Source organism: Strigops habroptila, chromosome 3, assembly GCF_004027225.2.
Source record: "Strigops habroptila isolate Jane chromosome 3, bStrHab1.2.pri, whole genome shotgun sequence".
Lineage (NCBI taxonomy): Eukaryota > Metazoa > Chordata > Aves > Psittaciformes > Psittacidae > Strigops > Strigops habroptila.
Genome location: NC_044279.2, coordinates 58,600,187 through 58,623,242, shown reverse-complemented (window position 1 = coordinate 58,623,242; position 23,056 = coordinate 58,600,187). Strand labels below are relative to the sequence as shown.

The 23,056-nt window shown below is 41.2% G+C and overlaps 1 protein-coding gene across 4 annotated transcripts in view; it reads right to left on the bottom strand.

The window, feature by feature from the left end:
- The window catches only part of ITPR2 (inositol 1,4,5-trisphosphate receptor type 2), a 264,777-nt gene that overhangs the window by 102,305 nt on the left and 139,416 nt on the right, over window positions 1-23,056 (bottom strand). For all 4 annotated transcript variants that reach the window (XM_030477958.1, XM_030477953.1, XM_030477954.1 and 1 more), the window contains 3 exons: window positions 19,255-19,445; window positions 18,274-18,416; window positions 15,999-16,107 (listed from right to left, as the gene is read on the bottom strand). In XM_030477958.1, the coding sequence (XP_030333818.1) occupies window positions 15,999-16,107; window positions 18,274-18,416; window positions 19,255-19,445 (443 nt within the window). The remainder of the gene's footprint in view (window positions 1-15,998; window positions 16,108-18,273; window positions 18,417-19,254; window positions 19,446-23,056) is intronic.

Sequence of the window (23,056 nt, the reverse complement as noted above, 5' to 3'; positions counted from 1 at the left end):
GCTCATGAGAGGCAGGGTCTGAGCACTTCCTTACCTTTCCTTCCTTGAATGGATTAGTGATGGTTGGTAAAAGGATCCTAAATACAGCTCAGAATGGCTAATATGAAGTCGTAAAACCCAAAGACTGTTAAAGCTTCACATAGGAAAAGTTCTCATTTTGCTCACAGCACAGTCCAGTCTGAGCTATATTAATTTATTTTCTAGGTTGCTGCAGCAAGTTATGTTCTCTGATGATAATGAGCAGTCACCGACTGCATGACGAACTCATTATATCCACTCAGTATCCACTCATTAACAAACACATTTATACATCCTGGATTTAAGACTTGCTGGCTAGCAGAAATGTAACATATGATATTTGTTGGGATATAACTTGTATTACTTTTGTTCTGATTTGTGTAAAATGATCCTTATGTAGCTGCAGCATGCCTTCGTCTTTTGATAGTGCTAAACTACACACAAGAACTGTTACTTTTAAAAAAAGAGTCAGAAGATAAAGCTAGGGATCATTTTCCAGTGCTCTGCAAGACAGGGTTATGTAAGTATACATCATAATGTATATTTAAACACTGGTATGTTAACTGCATATATAGAAAGATGAAAAAAGAGAGAAATAGAAAGGAAGAGAAAAACCTCTAAACACCAGGAAAAAATACCATTTTGTGATGCTTATTAATGGAAGAAAAGTGACTGAACAATCACTTCCTCTTAAAAATATAATAAATACAAGATAATAGAATGTGTACCATATGAAGTGATATTATTTGCTGAATATTCCCCAAATGCACAACCCGTATACCTGATCTTATCAAACAACATTGGATTTTGTTGCAAGCACAGCTTTATAAACAGCTATTTTCTTACTATAGTGGTGGCAAGGGAAATGTTTAAGAAGGAAATGTTTTGACTGCCAGGCAATCAGACTGCCTGTAAACAGTATATTCTGGCCCTCAGAAAGCAGAGAAGATTTAATACAGCTTAAAATTTCAGAGGGTTCAGTTTCTTCACAGCTCCTGGGCAGCAATATTATTCTCTTCAAGGGCAAGACAATGAACGTTAGCTTCCATCAGAGGAGGAACGATGAAATTTCAAAACGTACTTTGGAGAAAAGATGAGGTGAATGTTGCAGGGAGGAGATGGGGGAATCGCTTCTCTATCTTTCAGCTCTGTTATGTTGATTTGTTCCTCAGCTGCTTATTCTGGTTCTGGTGTCCCCAACATAAGAAGGACATGGAGCTGTTGGAGCAAGTACAGAGGAGGGCCACAAGGGCTGGAGTACTTCCCATATGAAGACAGACTGAGAAAAATGGGACTGTTCAGCCTGGAGAAGAGAAGGATGTGTGGAGACCTCATAGGAGCCTTCCAGTACCTGAAGAGGGACTGCAAGGATCCTGGACTCTTCATCAGGAACTGTAGTGATAAGACAAGGGGTAACAGGTTCAGACTTAAACAGGAGAGGTTTAGGATATAAGGAAGTTCTTTACTATGAGGGTGGTGGGGCACTGGCACAGATTGCCCAGAGAAGTTGTGGATGCTCCATGCCTGGTGGTGTTCAAGGCCAGGCTGAATGGTGCTTTGAGCAAACTGGTCCAGTGTGCGGTGTCCCTGCCCATGGCACGGGGGTGGAACTAGATGATCTTAAGGTCCTTTCCAACCCAAACCATTCTGTAATTATTAATAAAAATTGCTGTTTAAATTTTAAGCTGCCCCAGTTGCTCCACGTTTCGGCTTTGTTTTGTTTGGGTTTTTTCCCCTGCAGTCACAGACCTTCTTTTTGCAGAGAACTGGACGAAAGGCAAAAGATTTATGGCAAGAACATTTGCAGTTCCGTACAGACACCCCTGTGTAATGCCACTAGGGAGCCTCACGTACAGAATAAGCTCTAGGAAGTCCTAACAGGCCACCTGTCTGCACAAACTTCAGTGTCTGCAAACCAGCATCCTCTGCCAAAACTGCCAGCCTCGTGACGATTAACCTGTCAATCACCCCGAAACCCGACAAGTCAGCTTCGCGACCTGCGAGACCGCGTTTAGAGGCAACGGCAGACCGAATGATGCCCAAAGCCCTGCGCCAAGCAGCAACAAAACGCTGTTGGGCGATCTTCTGGCAACTGGAGGGCACGGGAGGTGAGGCTGCTGTTCGCGTCCCTCTGTTGCCGCCGTTGTGGCGGTGGCGTGGCTGCTCCAGCCGCGTTACATAACGCCCGGCTCCAGGCTCCTCTTTCGGCGGATGCGCAGTGCAAAACGTCCCCGCCGGCATTAGGGGGGCCGTGTATTCACCCCGCAGCTAATGAGCGCGGTCGCTGCCTGGTGCCCCAACCTAGCAGGCAGCGGCTTATCTCGATGCGGGCTCACGGCCGCTCACAGACACCTAATTGAATTCCAGGGTCCGGAGCACCGCGAGACACGTGACGCGCCCCCGCCGGCGCGCGCGCTGCCAGACACTGCGGGCGTTACATAACGGCGCGGGGCGGGGGGGGTGAGGAGGGAAGGGGGGGGCACCGCGCGCCCTCGCCTCAGCGGCCGCCGGCGCCCGCCCCATGCTCCGGGGGTCTTGGCGGCGGCGAAGGGGAACGGGAGCGTTCCCCCGACCGGTCGCAACGGCTCGTTCAATCCCCCGCTAGTCACAGGCGGAGGGACGGAGAATATTAAAGGCTAAACCCTGCCGTTTGTGCTCGCCCCCCTCCCGCCGGCCACCGCCGCGGGAACGCATCCTGCAGCACAGCTCCAGCAGCCACCTACACACACCTCAGGCGACCTCCCGCTTGCCGCAGCATCGGTGCAGAGGTCTGGGACCCGGCTGACAGCCACCCTCCTGCACCCGCGCTGCGGAGCGGGAAGAGGCCAAGTCACTGCTTTTCCATGTCCTGGAAAAGCCGTGCCCGGCTTTCATCCTAAACAGCAGCCGAGGACACGCGGCGAGGTCTGGGCAGCAGCCCTCTTCTGCTTCATGCATGCATATCACACCAGGTATCACTCACAAATGGAGGGATTTTCCACAAACAAGCAGGCACTATTTAATAATGGATATATATATTCACTGCTGGGGATAAAACATGCTCCTCCCCCTGTCAAAGACAGGGGCTAGATCCAGCGCAAGCAAGGGGGTTCCCATCAGTGTCACCACCTGCAGGTCTGCACTGCTAAATACGACGGCCACAGACCGCACTGAGTGCTGGGAGGAGCGCAGGGTTAACGCACATCCCAGCTTGTGCCAGGCTTACACCAACATCCAGCTCACTGGCTTGGAAGCTGCTATCCACCCCACTTACACTGGGTCAGCCTCAATGCCTGTATGCCTCAGGCATCTTTGTAGGGGAGGGTACTATATAGAAGCCCTTCTGCTCTGTCTTTTTTTGGATCACCCTCTTGGGTTGCAGATTTTTGGAGCCACCTTGACACAGAATTCTTCCTTCAGGAGAAGGGGCATTGTAAGTCAAGTCGGCCAACACAGCAGGAAGAGTCTCCAAAGTCTGTACAGCTCACGAAGCGGCTCTTCTCATGTATGCCAACTTTTCAGCAAATTTTAAAAAGCATGTTTTTTTCCAATAGAAGCCGGCTTCAGAACAAGAATTATGAAGATAATCCAAAGCCAAGCTTACTAAATCACCGTTCGTTAACACTTCATACCATTTTTTTTTCCAACAAATCGTTCATTCACAAAGCTCAGGAGCACACCGTTTGCCTGATTTAAGGAGAAGGTGGGCGCCGTGCCAACCGCGACGTTCTGCACTGTCATATGCACAGTCCTGCTTCCACTTTCAGAGAGACCTTCTCTGAAGGTGAGTCATTCAGTCCTCTGGAGAGAAGTCCAAAACGAGAGTTAGCTTGTGGTACTTAGAAGTACCCTCTGCTACACTGACAGTGATCCACAGTGATGGTACATCACTGCACAGCAGACTCGGGGTAGAAAGCGATGCTGTATTTGAGTAGCCCATCAGAAGGGAGCTCAATTCCTTCCCTTGTCCTTCAGCAACCCTTCTCACAGCAGAAAAATCTAGAATGAACTAAGTCCTGGGCCCAAACAGACTGTTCATCAAGTCAAAAACAAGCATTAGGGTAATATATCTATTGACCAATGTCAGAAAAAAAAATAAGATGGTTTCCTCAGGGTGGCTCTTGCTCAAGTCAGATGGGCACTGTAACTTGTTTTAGCTGCACATGTGCTCTTCTAGCAAGAACGTGTCTGAAAGAGCCCCTTTGTGCACTGCTGCAGCTGCCCAGCGGCTGGTTTGCCACCTCCTGTGGCTTTGGAGGCCCCTGCTGGAAGATGGAGATGTACGTGCACGGTGTAGTCCAGGGCAATAAAGCAGCTACTTTTCAGCTGGCAGAGCTGCAGTGGGAAATTAATAGTTCAGAATCGTGCAGAAGGCTTGAGAAAACACTTCTCATTTCTCTGATTTTATTACCTCATGGTTGTCATGTGGGGCAGAGCCCCAGCTGGCTCAATAGTAAAATCACACTGCATAGGGCTTAGTAGGAAAACAGACAGATAGTGATCAAAGTACTGAACTTAAGACACAGAAGCCATAAACTGTTGGCTAGTTCGGAAGAAAACATCCCAGCAACACTTCCTTTCCTGCTCCGAAATGAAGTCTTTCTTTAGCTAAAAATCAGAACAAAACACAGAGAAAAGGAAAAAATACGTGCAAAAATAGGAAAAAGAGAGATGGTTAGAAAAAATCAAGGGTATTGTTTTTTCCAGTTTTAAATTGTTTAGAGTTTAAAATTTAGGTTAAATACATGTTGAATTAAAGCATATATCAACTAGTTGACTTCCCATTTGTTTTGTTTTTGAAAAGAGGAGACCTGTATTTAGACTACCTGGTATGCTAGAATTTGCTACTGAGTTAAAACAACCTTTTTCAGTATCACAGGTATGGAAATAATCTGTTTATATAAACAGCTTCATTTAAGTCAAGTGACTGTCTGCAAACCACACTCCAAGAGCAAACCCTTCTAACCAACCTCACAGAGCATCAGGTAGGGCTCCAGAAGGAGCCAGTTCATCTGCCACTGCCTAATCCTAGCTCAACACACATGCTCAGCATGCTCAAACGCAGCCAGAATTGCTCCCATTTGACTCCCTTTCCTTTGGCTGTGTGGCATAGCAGGTTATTTGCACACACAGGCAGAAATAGGTAGCATGCCGCCCAGATTTCTGCAATACAAATTAGTCGATTCTGACTAAGCACACCACAGCCCAAAGTAATCTCTTAAACTTGTTGCTCTCGCTCAGTTTGGGGTTTGGCTTCTTTCTTTCTTTCTTTTTTTTTTTTTCTTTCATGCAAATGTTTCCACACAGCACCAGAACAAAAATCCAACCTCAAATGATAAAATCTGAGTTTTTGCTCATGCATGATGTTATTCACTGTAAGAATACTTAAATGTGAAGAAAAATAAGAAAAGGACAGCTTAAACTGTTCAACTTCCATTTTTCAAAGTGCCTCTTCTAGGTCCTTATGGTCAGTTTTATCGTCAGAATTCAAATGACTACACGAACAAAATGCTAGCAACAACCAGGACAAATTTAATAAAGACTGTGACATATAACCAGAACAATCCTCTGTGCCATCCAGGGTATATTTACTGACAATCACTCACTTTATTGCTAGCAGTGAATTACCATTCCTCTGCCTTACAAAAGCAACCTAGTTAATATGGGTCTCTTTGCAAAATCAAAGGAACTCTGGCTGCATAGCTGGTGCTCCAGCAACATTTCTAGCCCCTTTGAAAAAACTGCCCTGACTAGTAAGAGAGGAAGAACTTCCCAACAATGTGCAGGACTTCCAGTATTTGTTTAAATGCAGAGATTTTCATTTTTAGAGAGCCACAGTCAAATATTTGTATATTTAAAAGAGTTTGATTTCCTAAAGAACTAAACTGCACCCAGTAGAGTGGCTGGGGGGAACCTTAGACCTGAGAACCTCTAGCTGGTCTTAGCTGAGAAAACACCTGGTTCAAGCGAAACTTGTTGTTCCCCTGGAGTCAGTAAGAAGTCTTCATGCTGAAAGACCTGAGAGTCAAGGTTATCTAAATTTCTGTTGCAGCTGAGACAGACAGGCTGGCATCCAGCCTTACTGGATGTGGGGCTAATGGGACACAAATGCTACCATATACAACTAAGAGTCCAAAAAAAAAAAAAAATTATGTTTTCTGCAGGAAAGAGGAGGAAGGTAGTAAAAAAAAGAATAGAAGAGAGAAATGAATAAAAAGCTTGCAGGAAAAAGAATATAAGGAGACATTGCTAGTGTAACTGCTCAGTACTTGGGGACAAAACACTTTGGACAACTCTGCCAAAAGGAATTTTTAGTATGATAAGGTACTCTCCCCAACCCCAAGTGACAGCTCTGCATCTGGAGTTATCAACACTAGTCTAAACCTTCAGAGCACGTTTCCTTGTCTCACAGCTCAGCCAGCTTAGCGCCAGCACTGCCTCTCACTGACATCCACGCTGCGTCAGCACATTACGCTGGTGACTGTGTACAGCAGAAAGCATTTGCACGTGTGTGCTCTGAGCAAGACCCAAGCGATGGTGAAACTGCAGTGGGAAGAAAATGGATTAATCAGGCCTCACTGGCAAGGTGCCACTGCTGCCCATGAAAAGCTGTTGCAAGGTAAACAACGCACAACCTGCACAAAGTGCTCATTGCCATAAACTGAAAGAACACTTTCAGGCTCTGCCCAACAAAAAAGCTCTCAGCAAAAAGCCTACGGGTCAAAGTGGCACAAAGACAATTAAGCCCATAATCCTTAGGGCAATCATCGACTCCAGAACAGGCCCCTCATTAAGCAGCCTGGTCAATGCACATCATTTAGATATTCTGGTCTTTTCGCTGCGAACTCCACAGGTCAGGTAACCATAAATGAACATGGCTTTCATTTAAATAAATAAATACATGCATAATTCAGTAAAGCATATTTCAACCTCTAGGATTCGTACAATAAAATTGGAGGAACAGATACTCTAAATACTCAAAGAAATCCCAAATAAACTACTTGTAATTAAAAAATCTCATGATTTTCAAGCCAAATCTCGTGATTTGTTTGTGGCCTGACTCAGGGTTTTCAGTGCTTGGGGTTGGCAACTCTGACTAAGCAGGGATATGAAATAAGAGCGAGAGTGACTGCCCGCCAGGCTTCTGTTTTCCTGGGACAGAAGACAAAGCAGCTCTGACAATTCCAGCTGGCAATACCATCCAGGCTCTCCTCCAAGGCCAAACATGCTGGGTAAAATCCTCATCAGACAAAAAAAAAAACAAAAAAACCCTATCAGAAGCAGTTACTGGGGTTGCTTAATAGCTGTTTTCCAAAATTCAGTATAGCATACACTTTCTTTTTCTTGAAAAGGGGGAAAAGAGGAAGATGGACCACATTACGGACTAATCCCTTGCCAGATGTCATTAGTGATGAGTCCCTTAGAAATTACATCAGTATGAAACAAATCAGAAAACAGCAAGTTTCCATTTCCTCCTCATGTCTGGCTAGACAGACTTCAAGATCAGCTTTCATCTATGGCCTGGAATCAACCCTCCTCTGCATCTTGCTTAGTGTGGCAGGGGTGTTAAGCAAGTAATTGCAACCATTAAAAAGAAAAATAGCTCACTCGTTCCTTCTTCCCATCCCTGTCAAATACCAACTCCTTCATTAGGCTTGCCCAAAGCTGTTTCAGCACACTGCAGTAGTTTCTCCCTTGATGGAGGTAGGTGGCTCCAGCTGGGGCATACATCTCTAGTCACAACCCTTGCATCATCCTGGGTGATGCTAAGCTGAGAGCCTTCCCCTGTCTGCTGATGACCCCACATCTGGTATCTGGCAAGACAGCCTGGTTTCCACCTTCCTGTAATGCTCAGCCCTCCCTACCTGCTTGCAGGGTGGTAGATGAGGAGCAGAAATACAGAAAGAGGTTGAGTGGAGAGGTCTTACTGCTGTTTATTACTGCTTTTGCTTCCCCTAGTAAGGCAAGAGTATAGCCCATCCTGATACCTGAAAGAGATATATCTTTAGTTCTTTGTGTTTGGACTGACTAAACCAAAACAATATCATAATCTGAGGTTTTCTGTAGAAACTCAGTTCCTGAAACACATTTCTGAATCATAAATCTGGGACTAAAGCAGCTTATGTAATGCCACCTATTCACACTGCCCTAACTAACCATAACTAACCATTCCATTATAATGAGTCCATTATCCCCTGCTTTATTGTATTTTCTCTTAAAACAGGGATCAAAGATTTGGATCTAGTGGCATCATGCCAATTTCATTTTTATTACTGGCTCCCTAGGTCTATCATAAATATTCATTCGCCATCCTTAATACAATGCATTGAATTCTGCTCACTGCTATCTCTGGTGCAACTGCAAAGTACAAACAGGGTTGTTGCTCAAACATATTAAATAAAGCAACAGCAAAATTGTGACAGTCAACAACAAAAAAACCAACAAAAAACCCAAAACACCCCAGAAAACAAAAGAACCTTTTTCCCCTTCCAAGGAAATTCAAAACCAAAGGAGACATTTTCTCTCGCCCCCTCCACGACTGCAGACATTTGACTGCTCTGGGAATTCAGCTGTGCAGAAGCAGCAGCAGCTGACCTGCTCCCACAGACAGGAGACATTTTTAAAAAGTCCACAGTTGCCACACAGTGGCCTCTGCGATACTGCAGCGCTGCTCTGTGCTCACCAGTGAAAATTATAAATGGTACCCGGCAGAGTAACTGCTCAGAAATGTGCACATTCTGTATAGCAATTAAAACTTAAAAGGCAGTGGGAGGTGTGTGGGGAGAAACACCCTCCAGGCTTACAGTCGGGAAAAAAGTTTAGGCAGTTTTATTCTCCTAACTTCCAAGAAAAAGGGCAGCTATCCCAAAATTCAGGATGCCTGCAATTTGTTTCTCTCCCCATAGTCATCATTCACGTGTTCCTTTGAACTCCCCTTCTCATCTCAGTGTAGCTCCTCCCAGCATCAGACATGCAGGGTATGAAAACCCCTATTGCACCTATGTGAATTACTCCTGCTCTGAGAATAAGCACAGACACAGGCCTCTTGGGATGTCAACTGCATACATTAAATAAACACCAATCACTAAAATTAGGGTGGCCACGGGAATTACATTTTTCCTCATGTTAAGTAATGCAGAGCATTAATGCATATCAGACACTTTATATTCTAAGCAAGAACATCTACTCTGTTAAAAACAAAACAATATGGCAGGACACAGAATGCACATTCAGATATTTGTCTTCTAATATGACTCCACCATGGAGGTAATATGCTGCTCATTAAAAAGAGATGGAATAGTAATAAATAATCTAAAATAAATATTTATATTTGTGCATATGAGTATACCCCCACACAAAACTCCACACACCTGGAAATGTGAACTGTATGACAAAACTGCTGACTCATTTTACATATTAACCTACAATGTACCTTTGGTCATTCACCTAACCCCTTGCCAATCCAGTATCTGCTAGAACCTTCTACCAAATTCTTAAAAATCTTGTCTGCTTTACTCATGATTTAAAATACATAAATAAAACCAGACAGAAAGAAAACCTTGTTCCCGATGCCTTCATGATGTAGACTTTGATTCAAATAGCTATAGTGAGCATGGAATTTAAATTCTAGATGAACTGAAGTCTTTAGTGAAATCCATCCCTCCTGTATTCAAACCAATAACAAAAATAAAATTCAATTGTTGTGGTTTACATAAAGGATCCTGATCAGTTCCATGAATTTTGTACCTGAGTAAAGTGAAATTAATTATATTCAGAGCTCTGAAGGTTTTACTTGTTAAACAGCTCTCTTCCCTTGCACTGTTTTCCATTTGTTTTTGACTAAAACTAATAATAGAGAAGAATGCCAGTTTGCAGGCGGTTAAGATCTCCTTGCTGGTTTGCAGGTCTGAAGATCAGATCCATAGAAAGGAATTTAAATGAAAAAAGAAGGGAAAACCAAGGAGCATGTTTATGTCACATACACTGTGTAAAGGGGAAATTCCAGAGCAGAAGTTGGTCATTTGAAATTCAGAGCAAGGAACAAGCTACTCCAGTTTGTTATTGTTTCGGCTGATGCTCTCTAAATCAGTATCTACAGAAAAAATATTTTACAATATCAGATGCTCCTTTAGAGGAAAGATGATATATGAGAGAAAGGCAGATGATAGAAGTTCCAAAACAATTTATCAGTCAGGATTTAGGGTATAATATTTCTGAAACAAAATTGGATAACAACATACCATATTCTTAAAATTTGATAAATATGAGCTGCTGAGAGGCTCCAATCTTTCAGAAGAAATGTATTTACAACCATGTGTTTTTTTCAGCCTTGGCATCCTGCCACTAGATTTGTTTGTGACTTGGAGAACAAACAAACAAACAATAACCAAGGTTTTGAAACAAAGATGGCTAAGTACCAGTCAGCAGTGAACACTATTGCTCACTCAAGTATCACCTGAGGTAAAAGTACCTCTAAGTCTCTAGAGATAATATATGTGGGTCACAGTGACAATTAACAATTATGCGTATAAAAGAGAGGGCAAAATCATGAATGTACCCAGTCCTGCAAATGGCTTCGGCATGTTCTTCACTCCCACCACAGTGGATTAATGTGTTCCTGCCTTTCATTAGATCAGGACATTACACTTTATAAGAGGTCAGAAATGCTGTCTCCTCCCTGTCCTTGATATATGACTTTCAGTTTAAAGTTCTTGTCCAGGCCAACAAGAGCAATGCACTTTGCCTGAAACTATTCTTGACATAGACCACTACAAGCACCTCACAACTTGGCCAAGTAAAGTGCCTTTGAACAGGCTCTGAACACAAGCAGAAGCAGGTGATTGCACAAAGCTGGAACAAATCTCTGGGGCCTGTTACTTACAGAAAATAATTTCTCCTTAAAAAGAAGTCATGCTTTCATATACCAAGTACTTACAGGTTTTTGCACTAGCAAAACAGATCACTCTATAAATCTACATGATTGGAAGCCCAGCAGAATACCTGGGGGATGTCCCCAACTGCATACAGCGGAATTCTCCTTTAGTCCAGAACAACGCACATTACAGGAGGGATAAGGGATACTGCAAAGAGGCGGGGTGCTACTTCAGAATAGTCTAGTTGATACTGCTAGTGCACCTGGTGTCAAAGCACCAGAAACATGCAGCATACCATAATGGCATTAAGCACTATGGCTAACAACAGCTATTGCATGCCTTGTGGTATCTCTTTGCTTAATTACTCCAGCTTGAAGCTTAGAGGGGGGAAAAGTGAAACTGCATTGTTTTTTTTTCTCTGTAGGTTTTATTTCTTTGGCTTGCAAAATGTCAGTGTATGGGTCTAATGAGAAATTGTCACACTTTAAGGTCTGACCACATTTAGCGTTTAGTCTTGCATATCTGAAAGCTCTGATGCTCCTGCTGCTGCAATTACTGGCTCAGATGATTCACAGCAATGGCAAAGCTTGAATCCTCCACTGTAATGAACCAGTATAGGCTTCAGTTCTGCAACAGACCGCCACCTTCATGTAAAACATCACACAGATGGAGGGGTTTGTCCCAGTTGTGTTTGAACTTTCTGCCATACTTCATCATTTAACTGTCATGACAAAGCCACAACAGCAGCTTCCTGACTGTACCAGAAGTATGTACTGGTCACAGCCACCAGCCTGGCACTGTTAGAAGCAACCAAACATTCTTCAACCCTGCACCTCCAGCCCCCCCAACTATGGCTGTTTTCCTAAGGAGAGAGTTTTTTAATGCAGGATACTGCAAAAATGTCCTTTACCAGCTAAAATGAATGAGCGATTAGTTTTTTTAATTAAACATAAACAGCACCGATCTTAAATGTTTCTCCTACAGTATTTCTAACCCCTTATTACCTTACAGCCACACTGGGCTTAGTGAGGAGAATGGCATATTGACAGGCTAGTGCATAGGTATTTTTATAAATGAGCATAAATAAAGCAGACAGCAGAAATGGTGAAAAAATTAATGTAATTCCTCAGAATGCCTGCAGCAACACTAAACCAAAATGTGAATAGTAACACAAATAAAGGAATCTTGGATCCTGTTCTTCCTCCCATTTAAAATAAGCATCATTTTATGGTATAATACATTTAGCAAGCCCCACATATTCAGAATTATTCTTTTTCTCTTTTATTTTTACCTACATATGTTGTTTATCTGAATCCTGCCTAATTCACAGATGCAAATAAGTAAAATCATCTCGAAAAGATGAAGCAATAGAATGCAGTTTAAATTGACAATCTCTTTGATTCAAAGAGCTGCAGTGCTGGGACACTCACTGCTCCCAGCAACATCTTCAGAGACACACTGAGACTATTTTTCCCAGCAGAAAAAGACCTGCAGCTCCAACTGGTTTCAGCTTGACTTGTAGATCAGTACATCCATGAACTGGGACTATTGCTTTTGACAAACTTGTTGGAGTTTTGCCAACAGCTCCATATGAAAAGACTCAGGTCTTCTGGCACAAAATGACCAAAAGCCGATAGTGGCCATACCAGGGACTGGAATAAAATATATTTGTATTTATACCAAAGGTGTGCTATTTTTTTTCACATGTATATTTGGTGCTGTTGCTGAAAACGAGGAGAGCTTACATTTCATATCTAAAGTGGAATGAAGATAACATTTAATACTGCAAAACGAAAGGCTACAAAGCTATTTCTGTGACTTTAAATCACAAAGCTAGTGCAACCATGTAAGGGCAAGACAACATTTTTCATGAGTTTTTCCAAGAAAGGCAAAAATCACAACTACTTATTTCTGACAATTAAGCAGCATACACAGTTTTTGTTCTACTGACATCTAAAAACATAGTTTTCAATTATTTATACTGTAGTTCAACACCTAAGCAGGAAAAAAAGAAGTAGGAAGTCTGTGTTCTGCAGCACAAGCAACCCTTACTGAAAGGTTCAATCTATTTATAATAGTGTTTCCCTTAGGAACTACCAGTTGGCAGGGTATACAGGTTTGGATTCTGCCATATTCTGTAATGCAGCATCATCTATTAGCACTTTGACCAGCCAGTAATGTTACATTACACTTGTCATATACACACGTTATTGGAGATTTTTCCCCGCAGACACTGACCTCCTTTAAGGACAATTGGGGAATCAGAAAGTCCAAGGCATTGACATGCCAGCAGCTGAAGTGGGTTAAGAAATTGCCATGTGAGTATGCTTTGGTCAGGAGTTCAACAACTTCATCCAATTCACCAAGGGACAGGGGTGCAATTTAAGCCTCTGAACCCTACTTGAAGCAGCTGAGAAGACTCACCCTTTCTGGACTATCAGCTCTGTTATAGGGACAGTTGCTTTCAGCATGGCAGCAAGATAATGCTATGGTTTTAAACTGGTCCAGTCATTTGCAAAGTGAACACACATCTGTGGTATACGTGTCTCAGGTCCTTTTGGAAATATCATTGTGATTCCACTGATATATTTAAGTATGACTAGAGGCAGCATTCACACAGAAATTAAACTGAAATCAAGCGCTATGGTGAAGCATAAAAAAGATTTGCGTAAACAATTAAAAAATTCTACACCAAGATCCTTCTGGTTTTGTAGAACACTATACAACAGTGACTGTCTGAACAGAGGCAATATTGACTTCCTCCACACACTGCTTTACCCACATGTTTTAACATTGTTCCGGAAGAACCTTTTGTAAGAGACGGGCTGTGGATCTAGTTTCATTCCAGTTAGTTACCTAATCAATACAAATAAAACTAGGACTTAACGCAGAACTCCCAGGAGATCATAATAATCATCCACAATTACTTATGAAAGCCAATCAATGACCAAGAGGCTTTATGTGTCATTTATATACCTTAAATCAAACCTCTGAAATTAAATTTTGATTCCTAACACCATTAGAGGTTGCAACACTAAACAAAACAATGCTCAAGCAAGCAGTGTCTCAAAGGCTGACTGCAAGGGCAACCAAGAATGGACTCAGGAGAGCACAAGCAGCCCTGGAACACCCGCCCACCCCAGTAAAGGGAGACACAACAATAGAGTTGAGACAATGGATACAGGAACAGACATAAAAACAGTGAAATAAGCATCTACAGCTATCTTTTCCTCCTGTTCCTTCAATGAAACAGGCTACCTTCCAGCAGTCCAATGAAAAACAAGTAGAAGGCAAGGTTCTCAGACCTGGATCTCAAATGTGGGAGGTAAAGGAAAGAGAAAGAGAGAAGAAGAAATATTATCTCACAATTTCTACCTTGTTTCTCACTGTGGGAAGATCTGCAGAAACGGGAGGTTTATGATTTGTGTCAAATTTATCACATTATGATGAGTGATTAGCAAACTCAGGCTTCCTGTCAAAATGTCATGTGTTCCTCTGTAGCTTTGTTCTCGTACTACCATTATGTATTTACTATTTTATTTTTTTTTTTAGTATCTGCATAACATAGTCGAATAACTTTGCAGGCAGTGAGATCACAGTTCAAAAAAGTTGGAAACAGGCACAGGAGCCTATTCATTGTGCTATTTTTACTATTCTGAAGCCCATACCATGAACAAGGACTCATAAGAGTAGCATGCTGGAGAAGCACTTGCAAACCATACAAGCTTGTTTACTCATTGATTCATTAAGTTCCTCAGTCCAAAATCTATGGGACTCGAGAGAAAGCACAAGGAAGAAATTCTGTTTCACCTATATCCTCTCCTGAGAACCAGAGGCTGGGCTAGCTGGATGAAGAGCCCTTACACGCCAATGGAGCACACTCCCTCTGGTGGCTTTGCTCCATCTCGCGTTCTCAGCATCTTCAACAGGGTACAAAGAGCAATTAAAACAGGCAAATTTCTTGTTTCCTCGTTTTAAGTCATACATTAAAGCGTTGTCCTTTTTTTTTTAACCTGTAGTCCTCAGATGACATTAACTTTTTGGTGGTGAATTCTAGGTAATTCTTTTGGAGAGGTTTGGCAAATTTCATCATAGCATGCAGTTACAAAAGTAAATTAGTTTTTCCATGTGATGCAGTGGCATTATGGACCCAGAAAGCTATTTGAATAAATATGAATAATAAATAAGAATGATAATATCTGCTTCACCTGTGAAATTCATGTTTGACAGTAAAAGAAAGAAGTTTGTCTGCCACATTTTTCTTCAAGCAGGAGGTGAAGATGGGGTTGGTTTTCACTGCTTGCACTGGGTGTTTTTACGTAGAGCAGAGCTGATGTGGGCACTGAGAGATTAGGTAATAGCTCTATGATTCATACTTAAGAGTGAATAATACTGAAAGAATTTGGGGAATACTCAGAAATATGGATAAGAGGAAACCACACAGAAAGCACAGAGATCAGGCTCAAAAAGAAGGGACAACTGGCATGTAAATCTCAATCTAGCTACTGATACCCAAAGGCACAGGCAAAAGGAAAGAGGTATTTGAAAAACTTGGTTTTGCAAGAGAAAACTGGGCAATAAGGAGAGAGAGGAGTGCAAGAAATAATTAGATACTTAGAGAGTATAGATTATGTCACTTGTCCCCAAAACTGGCAGCTCTGCTTAAACATTACATATTGCCCATCACACATTTATGAGCATTAAAAAGCATACAGAGAACAAAAGTCTGGCACTACAGGCAGCAGGGAAAAACCATACACTTGCAATTAAAAATCCCTATATTTCCAATTTATTTTATGATAGGTAAAGTCAGATGTGACATAAGAAGACTAGTCTCCAGAAATGCAGAATATTAGATATATAAAAGTTATATATAGTAATACTCACTACTGCTAATTAATTTCATCTTCCTTGCCTTAACTCTTGTCAAGTCCCCGATACAATTATGTAAGGCAGTTTCTTTTGTTCCAATCTTAGTTCTAACTTACCATGTTGTTCCTAAGACACCACGTTATCTTTAAAACATGTACAAAATTGAAATCATGTCAAATGCTGTTACTGTCCTAGACCCAACATTTTAATACCATGCTATTAGTTCTATATTTAATATTAAAATAGTAGCAGTACCTCTTCCGCAAAGTTAGTTTTCTTGTCAAGCATTTCTCGTAATGTCTGAAGAATTTTAATGCAGAGCTTTTCTTCTTTCTCCATTAGCTTCTTTGTGTGATTAATCAACCTTAAAGTAAAATATTAAACCTTAAAGAGCATTGCACATTGTTGCTAAGCTGTACTACAATTTCTTTTTGCAAAAGTTACCTGTCACTATATTTTTCATCAAGGAAAAGAAATAAAAGTAGACAAAAGAAATTGTAATTAAAAAGAAAATGGGACTTTCAAGGTGGTGTGAATTTTTCTGTGTCATGTGAATATTTTACTGCTCATTCAGAAGGTAGAATTCTACATTCACTTTTTATGAGTGCTTCCAGATTAAAATCCAAACATGCTAGTTCATCCTTTCTTTAAAGGTAACTTATTTTAACCTTTAAAAGTAACCAATATTTACCATGCATCTTGCAAACTTTAAAAGCTACAACCTTTACACCTTTCACTTCTATGATCATTATATTTATTATATAATTAGCAAATGGCATCCAGCCAAAAGGATCCCCCAAATCCTTACATGGATGCATTCAGAAATGCAGACATTTGAATGAAACAACAAATTGTTTACATTTGCACAACAACTTTTCTGTTTTAAGCCAGAAAACAAGGTACATTTCTGACTCTGACTACAACTGTGATGGGAGCTTGGGTTTTAGTCAGCTTAAGCCAAGACCAGAAGCAGCCTTTTTATCCCTGTACAGAGCAGGTCCTTGCACTGGTTCGCACACTGCTGGTGAAACTCTTGTGAAAACAAAAGAGGGAAGAAAATCTGGAGGCCCTGGACAGGTTTTTTTTCCTTCAGTACCACTGCTGGTTTATGGTGGATAGGACAGTATTGATCAAATTATGGCCTAGGATCAGCATGCAGCAAAGGCACTGTGGTCGCTGATCTACACTGAAAGATGGCATCATTAGTTGCCCTAAATCATAGTCACCAAAAACAGGGTCAGGAGGGCTGACACTGCATCATCTAGACCAGTGCTCCATAACACAAGAGAACTGATTATATTTAGATCACTGCTAAGTTAGAATCATAGAATCATTTAGTTTGGAGAAGACCTTTCAGATCATTGAGTCTAACCATAAACCTAACACTGCCAAGTCCAATACTAAACCATGTCCCTAAGTGCCACATCTACATGTATTTTAAATACCTCCAGCAATTACTGTGCTAACGCCATCCTGGGCTCAGTGGAGATACCATGCAGGACTCTCCCACTGCCATCTCTACCAGTTTAATGAGCTATAAGTCTATAACAATGCAGCTCTCAGGCCTGCAGTACTAACACTATTTTTTAAGAAATCATCTTTATCTCAGGATTTCTGCATAGCTCTGCAAAGCATTCCTTTGCCATGGAAGTTAATTAAGTAAAACAGAAAATTGTTTATTGCATTACATAGGCCATGTCCAACAGTCCTAGACTTGATTTGATGCTGACTTTGAACAACAGTTTGGACAGAGGGCATGGGATGGGATAAGCTTAAAATTTAGCTTAATTTTTCCAGACTTATAAAGCATATTGTTATAATGCTATCTCTGCAGAATACGTAAAAAGCCAGAGAATGAGGAGAGCTGCCAAATGCATTCGTTTCCCCTCCATTACCTCTGTTTAAATTATAGTTTCTTAAGGGTGGGGAGGGCATCTCACTTGAGGACTAATAAAAAAATTGCAAGACTCTATTCTGATGCACAGCCTGCAAATAAAATAATCTAATAATTCAAGATTAGGTAGGGGTGCCAGTTAAATTTATTTTTAAAAGAGCTGTTGGCAGTTTAAAATAAAAATCTAAATATTTATTTTCTGTACCAAAAAAAAAACCCCAACCCAAACCCAACAAAACCCACAAGCCCGGAGTATCCCACCTCATTACGAATTACTGAAAATTCTACCATGGAAAGTAAGTTTCTGCTGTAGATTTGGAGAAACTTAACAGCAAAAGTAGCCCAGAAAGAAAATAGAAGTAGGTTGAGCCTGCCGCAATTTTAACAAGCTACTAACATCCCATTTCTAGGCAGACAAGGCAAGCAATCTTCCTCTCAACTCCTCTCCAGACTTCTAAACTGTCGAGAATCAAACAAAAAAATGCAGCAAAAGACCTCAGCTTAAGCTTTCAATATGAGCACAGATACCTACATGCTTGAGTCACTGTTGAAAATCAGAGGTAAGCGCCGTTGGAAATTTTAACTCCCTGCCATCTTTTCTAAACAAGCAAAGAGGCCTCTCCTTACACCACTTACTTGGACATGAAAGCACCACATCTTATTCTGGCATCACTCCCCTCAGGAAAAAGAAGTTCTGGACTGTACAGCACATCAACTAGCACTGAGAATTCAGCTTGCATCATGGGAGTGAACTGCTGCTCCAAGGAGGACACTACGTCCTAGGGAAGAAAGAAGAACGACATTCATAACATTCATAACTACAAGAAAACTGGAACATCACAGCTGTGGAGCTGCATAATACTGTGTGATGGGCTATCTGACCCACTTCTCATAGCCAGCTGCAAGAGCCCTGTTAAGCCGGGTGACGGTAAAGCAACCTCAAACCCTTCTTCACACCATACTTCAAGCAGGGCAAGGGGAAGAAGGTGCCCATTACTATCTACCTTGCTGTTCTCTTCCAAATTTCTCCTCTGCAGTAATGCTCACAAAACACTTGGCAACAGTCAAGTTTCCAACAGTGTGCTGGAAAAACACTGCTTCTCATGCGTGGTGTATCACCTGAGGTATAGCTTCCTTGACGTTTAGGGCTCCTTCATTCGTCTGGGTTTTTGAACTATTTTCCTAGTTCATAAATTCCTGATGTTGTTTAACCACTACACACACAAGGTGATCTTCATCCTACAGGCAGTCTCCAGTGACACAAACCTGACATAATAGGTCCTAAAAATGTCCAATACCTCCTCTGCAACCAAAACAGGACATGCGACCATGAAAAGGCAGACAGGAGACTTTTCTCTGCAGACCACTTTAAGGAAAAGAACATACTTCCTACCCCTCTCTACTGACTTTTGTAGGAGCTGAATTCAGAGCATGTTGGCTTCACTTTTAACAGACACCAGAGAAGAGCTGAGCCTTCTGCTCCCCCCACGTAGAAATGGTCACTATAATCCAGCACTAAAAATGCAATGAGTCTATCTCTGGTGTTTCACGTATCTGGCATGTATTAGACAAATGCACTGCCACAACTACTGCCCAGGCAATTTGCGATTTTTGTACCTGTAGTTTTTCTATGATATTCCTGTAATCCCAGGCAGGCCCACCAAGGGCTTCTTTAAAGCGAGGTCCACTGCGGGCTGACATTCTCCACCCCATGGCTGCCCTCTGCACCATGTTAGAGTGACTCTTCATGAACAAGGTGTTGACCTGGCTGTCCAAATCCACTGGAATTGCAATCCCACGGTTCTTTGCTTAAATAATGAGGAAAAAAAAAAAGGGAGGAAGAAGAAATTTACAGTGGCAAGACCTTCAAAATAGTATAGATCATGGCATGCAAAATACTGATACTCTTGAAGTTAAGGGGCCAGAGGGTCCCACTTCAACAGGTTTTAAAATAAGGATCAAAACCCTAAGCTGGTAGAAATCAGCCATAACCTAGTTAAAGAAAGCAAGCTGAACCACTTTAAATGAGATGAGGATCATTCCCAGTACACATTTTCATAGGTACAAATATTTTTTAAAACAGAATAATTTTTTTCACTAACTTACAAAATCAATCACATCCAGAAATACCAATAAGAGTAACAAAAAGAGTATGCATTATTATTTCAACAGCTAGTTTTACTCTATTGAGAAGTAAATTCAAAAATCCTTCTTTCTAGTGGACTTATGCACATTTAGCCAATTTATCCCAAGTGCTTTTTGTTCTTTTCTGTGTATTTCTCTTGCGAAGACCTTGAGAAACCAAGTGCATACAAATTAAATTTGAAAAAGATTGTCTCCTCTCTCCCTTCAGTTTCCTGTACAGACAGTTTCGTTAAACCACTGTGTTCCTGGATGCCACTGCAATGTAATCGATAGTTCTTAAACTTGTGATAGTTTAACTGGTAGAAAAATTTAACCAATAGTTAAAAAAATGTGCTTTTTTTCTTTTTTTTAAGTGGCAGGAAGTGACAAAAGAGAGTATCAGAGAAAAAAAACAAAACCCTGAGGAAAGACTTGCACAAATTCTTACAGGGCATCCCCTATTAAATTACTATTGCATCCTGAACCGTCGTTTGAAAAGGAAGCTTGAAAAACAATGTTGGAAGGTATCTGCCCTCTCCTCCATTAAAATCTTTGTTAGCTGCATCTCTCCATTCCACTGGAGATCAGAGTGACTTTTTTCTGTGGCTCAGCATGAGTCAGTCATCTGAAATTCAACAGATAAACAAGAAGTCGATGCAGCAGTATCTCCGTGTGAAAGATTAGGCTACATTCCAGTAATTAAGCTTTGTATTTTATGTCATCTCACTTAATTTCCATGGCACAGTTTATGTTTAAGAAAAACTTAGAAGCAAAATAGAGAAGAGGTTTTAGTTCATTTGTAATAATGACTAATAATAACATTTTTTTCAGTTTTCATTATTGAAACAAAATGAATTTTTAAAAAAACCTTAGCCCATATTACAGTTCTGCATGTTTCTCTGAGGCATTTCCCCACCATTCTGCACTAACATGCACACTTTCCACAGTAATGGAAGGCACCAAAAATATTTCAGCCCTCCCTCCCAGTTCCTAAAACATATACAGCTATAAGTCCTGAACTTGTGAAGTCAACAGATGCCCTTCTTTCCTAAACAGCCTATGCATCAGGAGTACATGCAAGCAGAGGCAGGCATACACCTCTAATGAATGAAGGCTTATGTGCTGCCAAGCACAGTGAGTCACAGATCCGAGGCAGAAACTCTCTCTTCCCCAAAATACTATGATGTAGTGGTAGCATTTTTTATAAACCTAAATTTGGCTGTGACACCTCAATCCCCAATCTCACAGACTACAGTAAGTGTGCTCTGTCACACGTGTCCTCATCCCTGTAATAGCTCCTGCGGGTGCAGGGCACCCTCCTCTCTTGCCCCTGCAAGGACATATCCTGATGCAGGACTAGGGCCTCCTCTTGCAGAGTAGGCTGTTCAACGAGGATGGAAGAGAGATCTCTTATTCTATTTGTGGTAAGCACTTTCTCTTAAACAGTTTGCTATAGGGAATTTAAAAAGTTGTTATGTCAAGAAGGAAGACACATTTCCCCACAACCGCATAAGAATCACCATATATACAGCAGTTTCCAAGCTACAATTTACTTTTCCTTTCCACTCTCTATTTGTTTTGAAGGTAAAGTTCCTGATTATCATGAGGAAAATACTATGTATGGCTGGCCATTATTTCTAATGATTGTTTCCCTGTATAATTCCACTGGGTTATTTTTCAAAACACATTTGCTCTGTTGCTGCTTACTTTATTACAGAAGTCCATTAAAGTTCTGCCAGTGTGGGTAGGGTGCTGCAGCCTATAAATCCAATTCATTGTGTCCTAATGTCAATCACTGGAATGTTATTGGACGATTCTCACTTCTCAATTAAGTGGTATATATGCAGAATCCTGATATATCCAAGGATAGAGTTAGCAATGGGGAGCATGCTGTTCAGAGGAAAACCCAGATTTCTGCAGCCCTATAGATGCCATTTGAAGTTAACAACTTCCATCAGTGTCTGAGGAGCAGTCAAGGACTATGATTGTTCAAAGAGTTGCAGCTAATTAAAACTATCACAAAGACAGACAAAAGAGGAAAAAAAAAATTACTCCTTTGCTTTGAACAGTTCTTATATGTATAATTCCATTTGTAATTAAGATTTGTATTGGTTGTCAAAGGGCACTGTTGAAGTCTAAGCTATAAACAAAGCCTTTGTCTTCTTATTTCTTTGCAGCTTGTAGAAAGTTTATCTTTCATTTGTTTCACATTTCATTATTTAAAACAACATGAAACATATTTTTACATTTTGGAAAGCTGATGAACAAATGTGAACATAAATATTTATTTTTAATTTAGGTGTTCTCAGTTGCTTTCAACTTCAAAATGTGTCAATCTCCCTTAAAGTATGAACATAAAATATTTAAAAGTATGTTTATTTTTGTTCCACTTAGAAATACTTTTGGACAACACACAAACTTGCAAAGTAGTGTTAAAGCTGGTAGACAAAGGAGCCAGGAGGGGGTAAAATTCTCTCTTTCATCTGACTAGTGAACTTTGGGAAAAAGCAAGCTACATGTCTTTTTTTACAATGTAAACTAGTACCATAGGTATCAAGCAGGAAGGTGCATCAGCATCTTTCCTCTCTTTTATTGTTTAAACTATGAAAATGTACTCTGAGATGGGGACTCAAAAGAAATTGGCAACATTAATGTTGAGAATCAAGTAGCTAAAAATCAAAGCAGTCTCTATGAGTGAGCTAGACTCCACTGAAGTCCCCAGAGCATAGTCCAACAGCTAACAGAAGAGCTGAAACAGGCTGAGATGTATTCTGTTTAATTACTTGCATGTATCTCTAAGGTCCCTTCCAACCCAAACCATTCTATGATTCTGTGATACTAAATCGATCCTAAGACTTGGGTCAGCAGTATAGTGGCAGTGATTCAGCAAGCATTCCTGAAGTAGGTCCTTTTGCTTCCAATTTCTGTGCTTCTGTGAAGAGAACTACTGCTGATGCACTGGATACACACACAACCACCCAGCACAGAGCAGAATATTTCACTGTGACCTGGCTGAATTTGCTGCACTGCCTTGCTTACCATTTCCATGGGTACCGTTTGCTTGCTTCTATTGGCTCAACTGTGGCTACTGCTGATGGCATCATTGTGAGCAGCAGATTGAGAGTTCATCATGCAAAGGATTTCCCAGGAAATCACACTTCCTCTGACACTAGTAATACTAATAGTCCTAATGCTAAGGCTTTCCAGGAACCAGCTATCACCTGTAGTTTTTCTTTGAAGCTCGTTCTTCAGAGTAATCTATCTTCCCATAAGGAAGCTCGCCATTCTCCTTGAT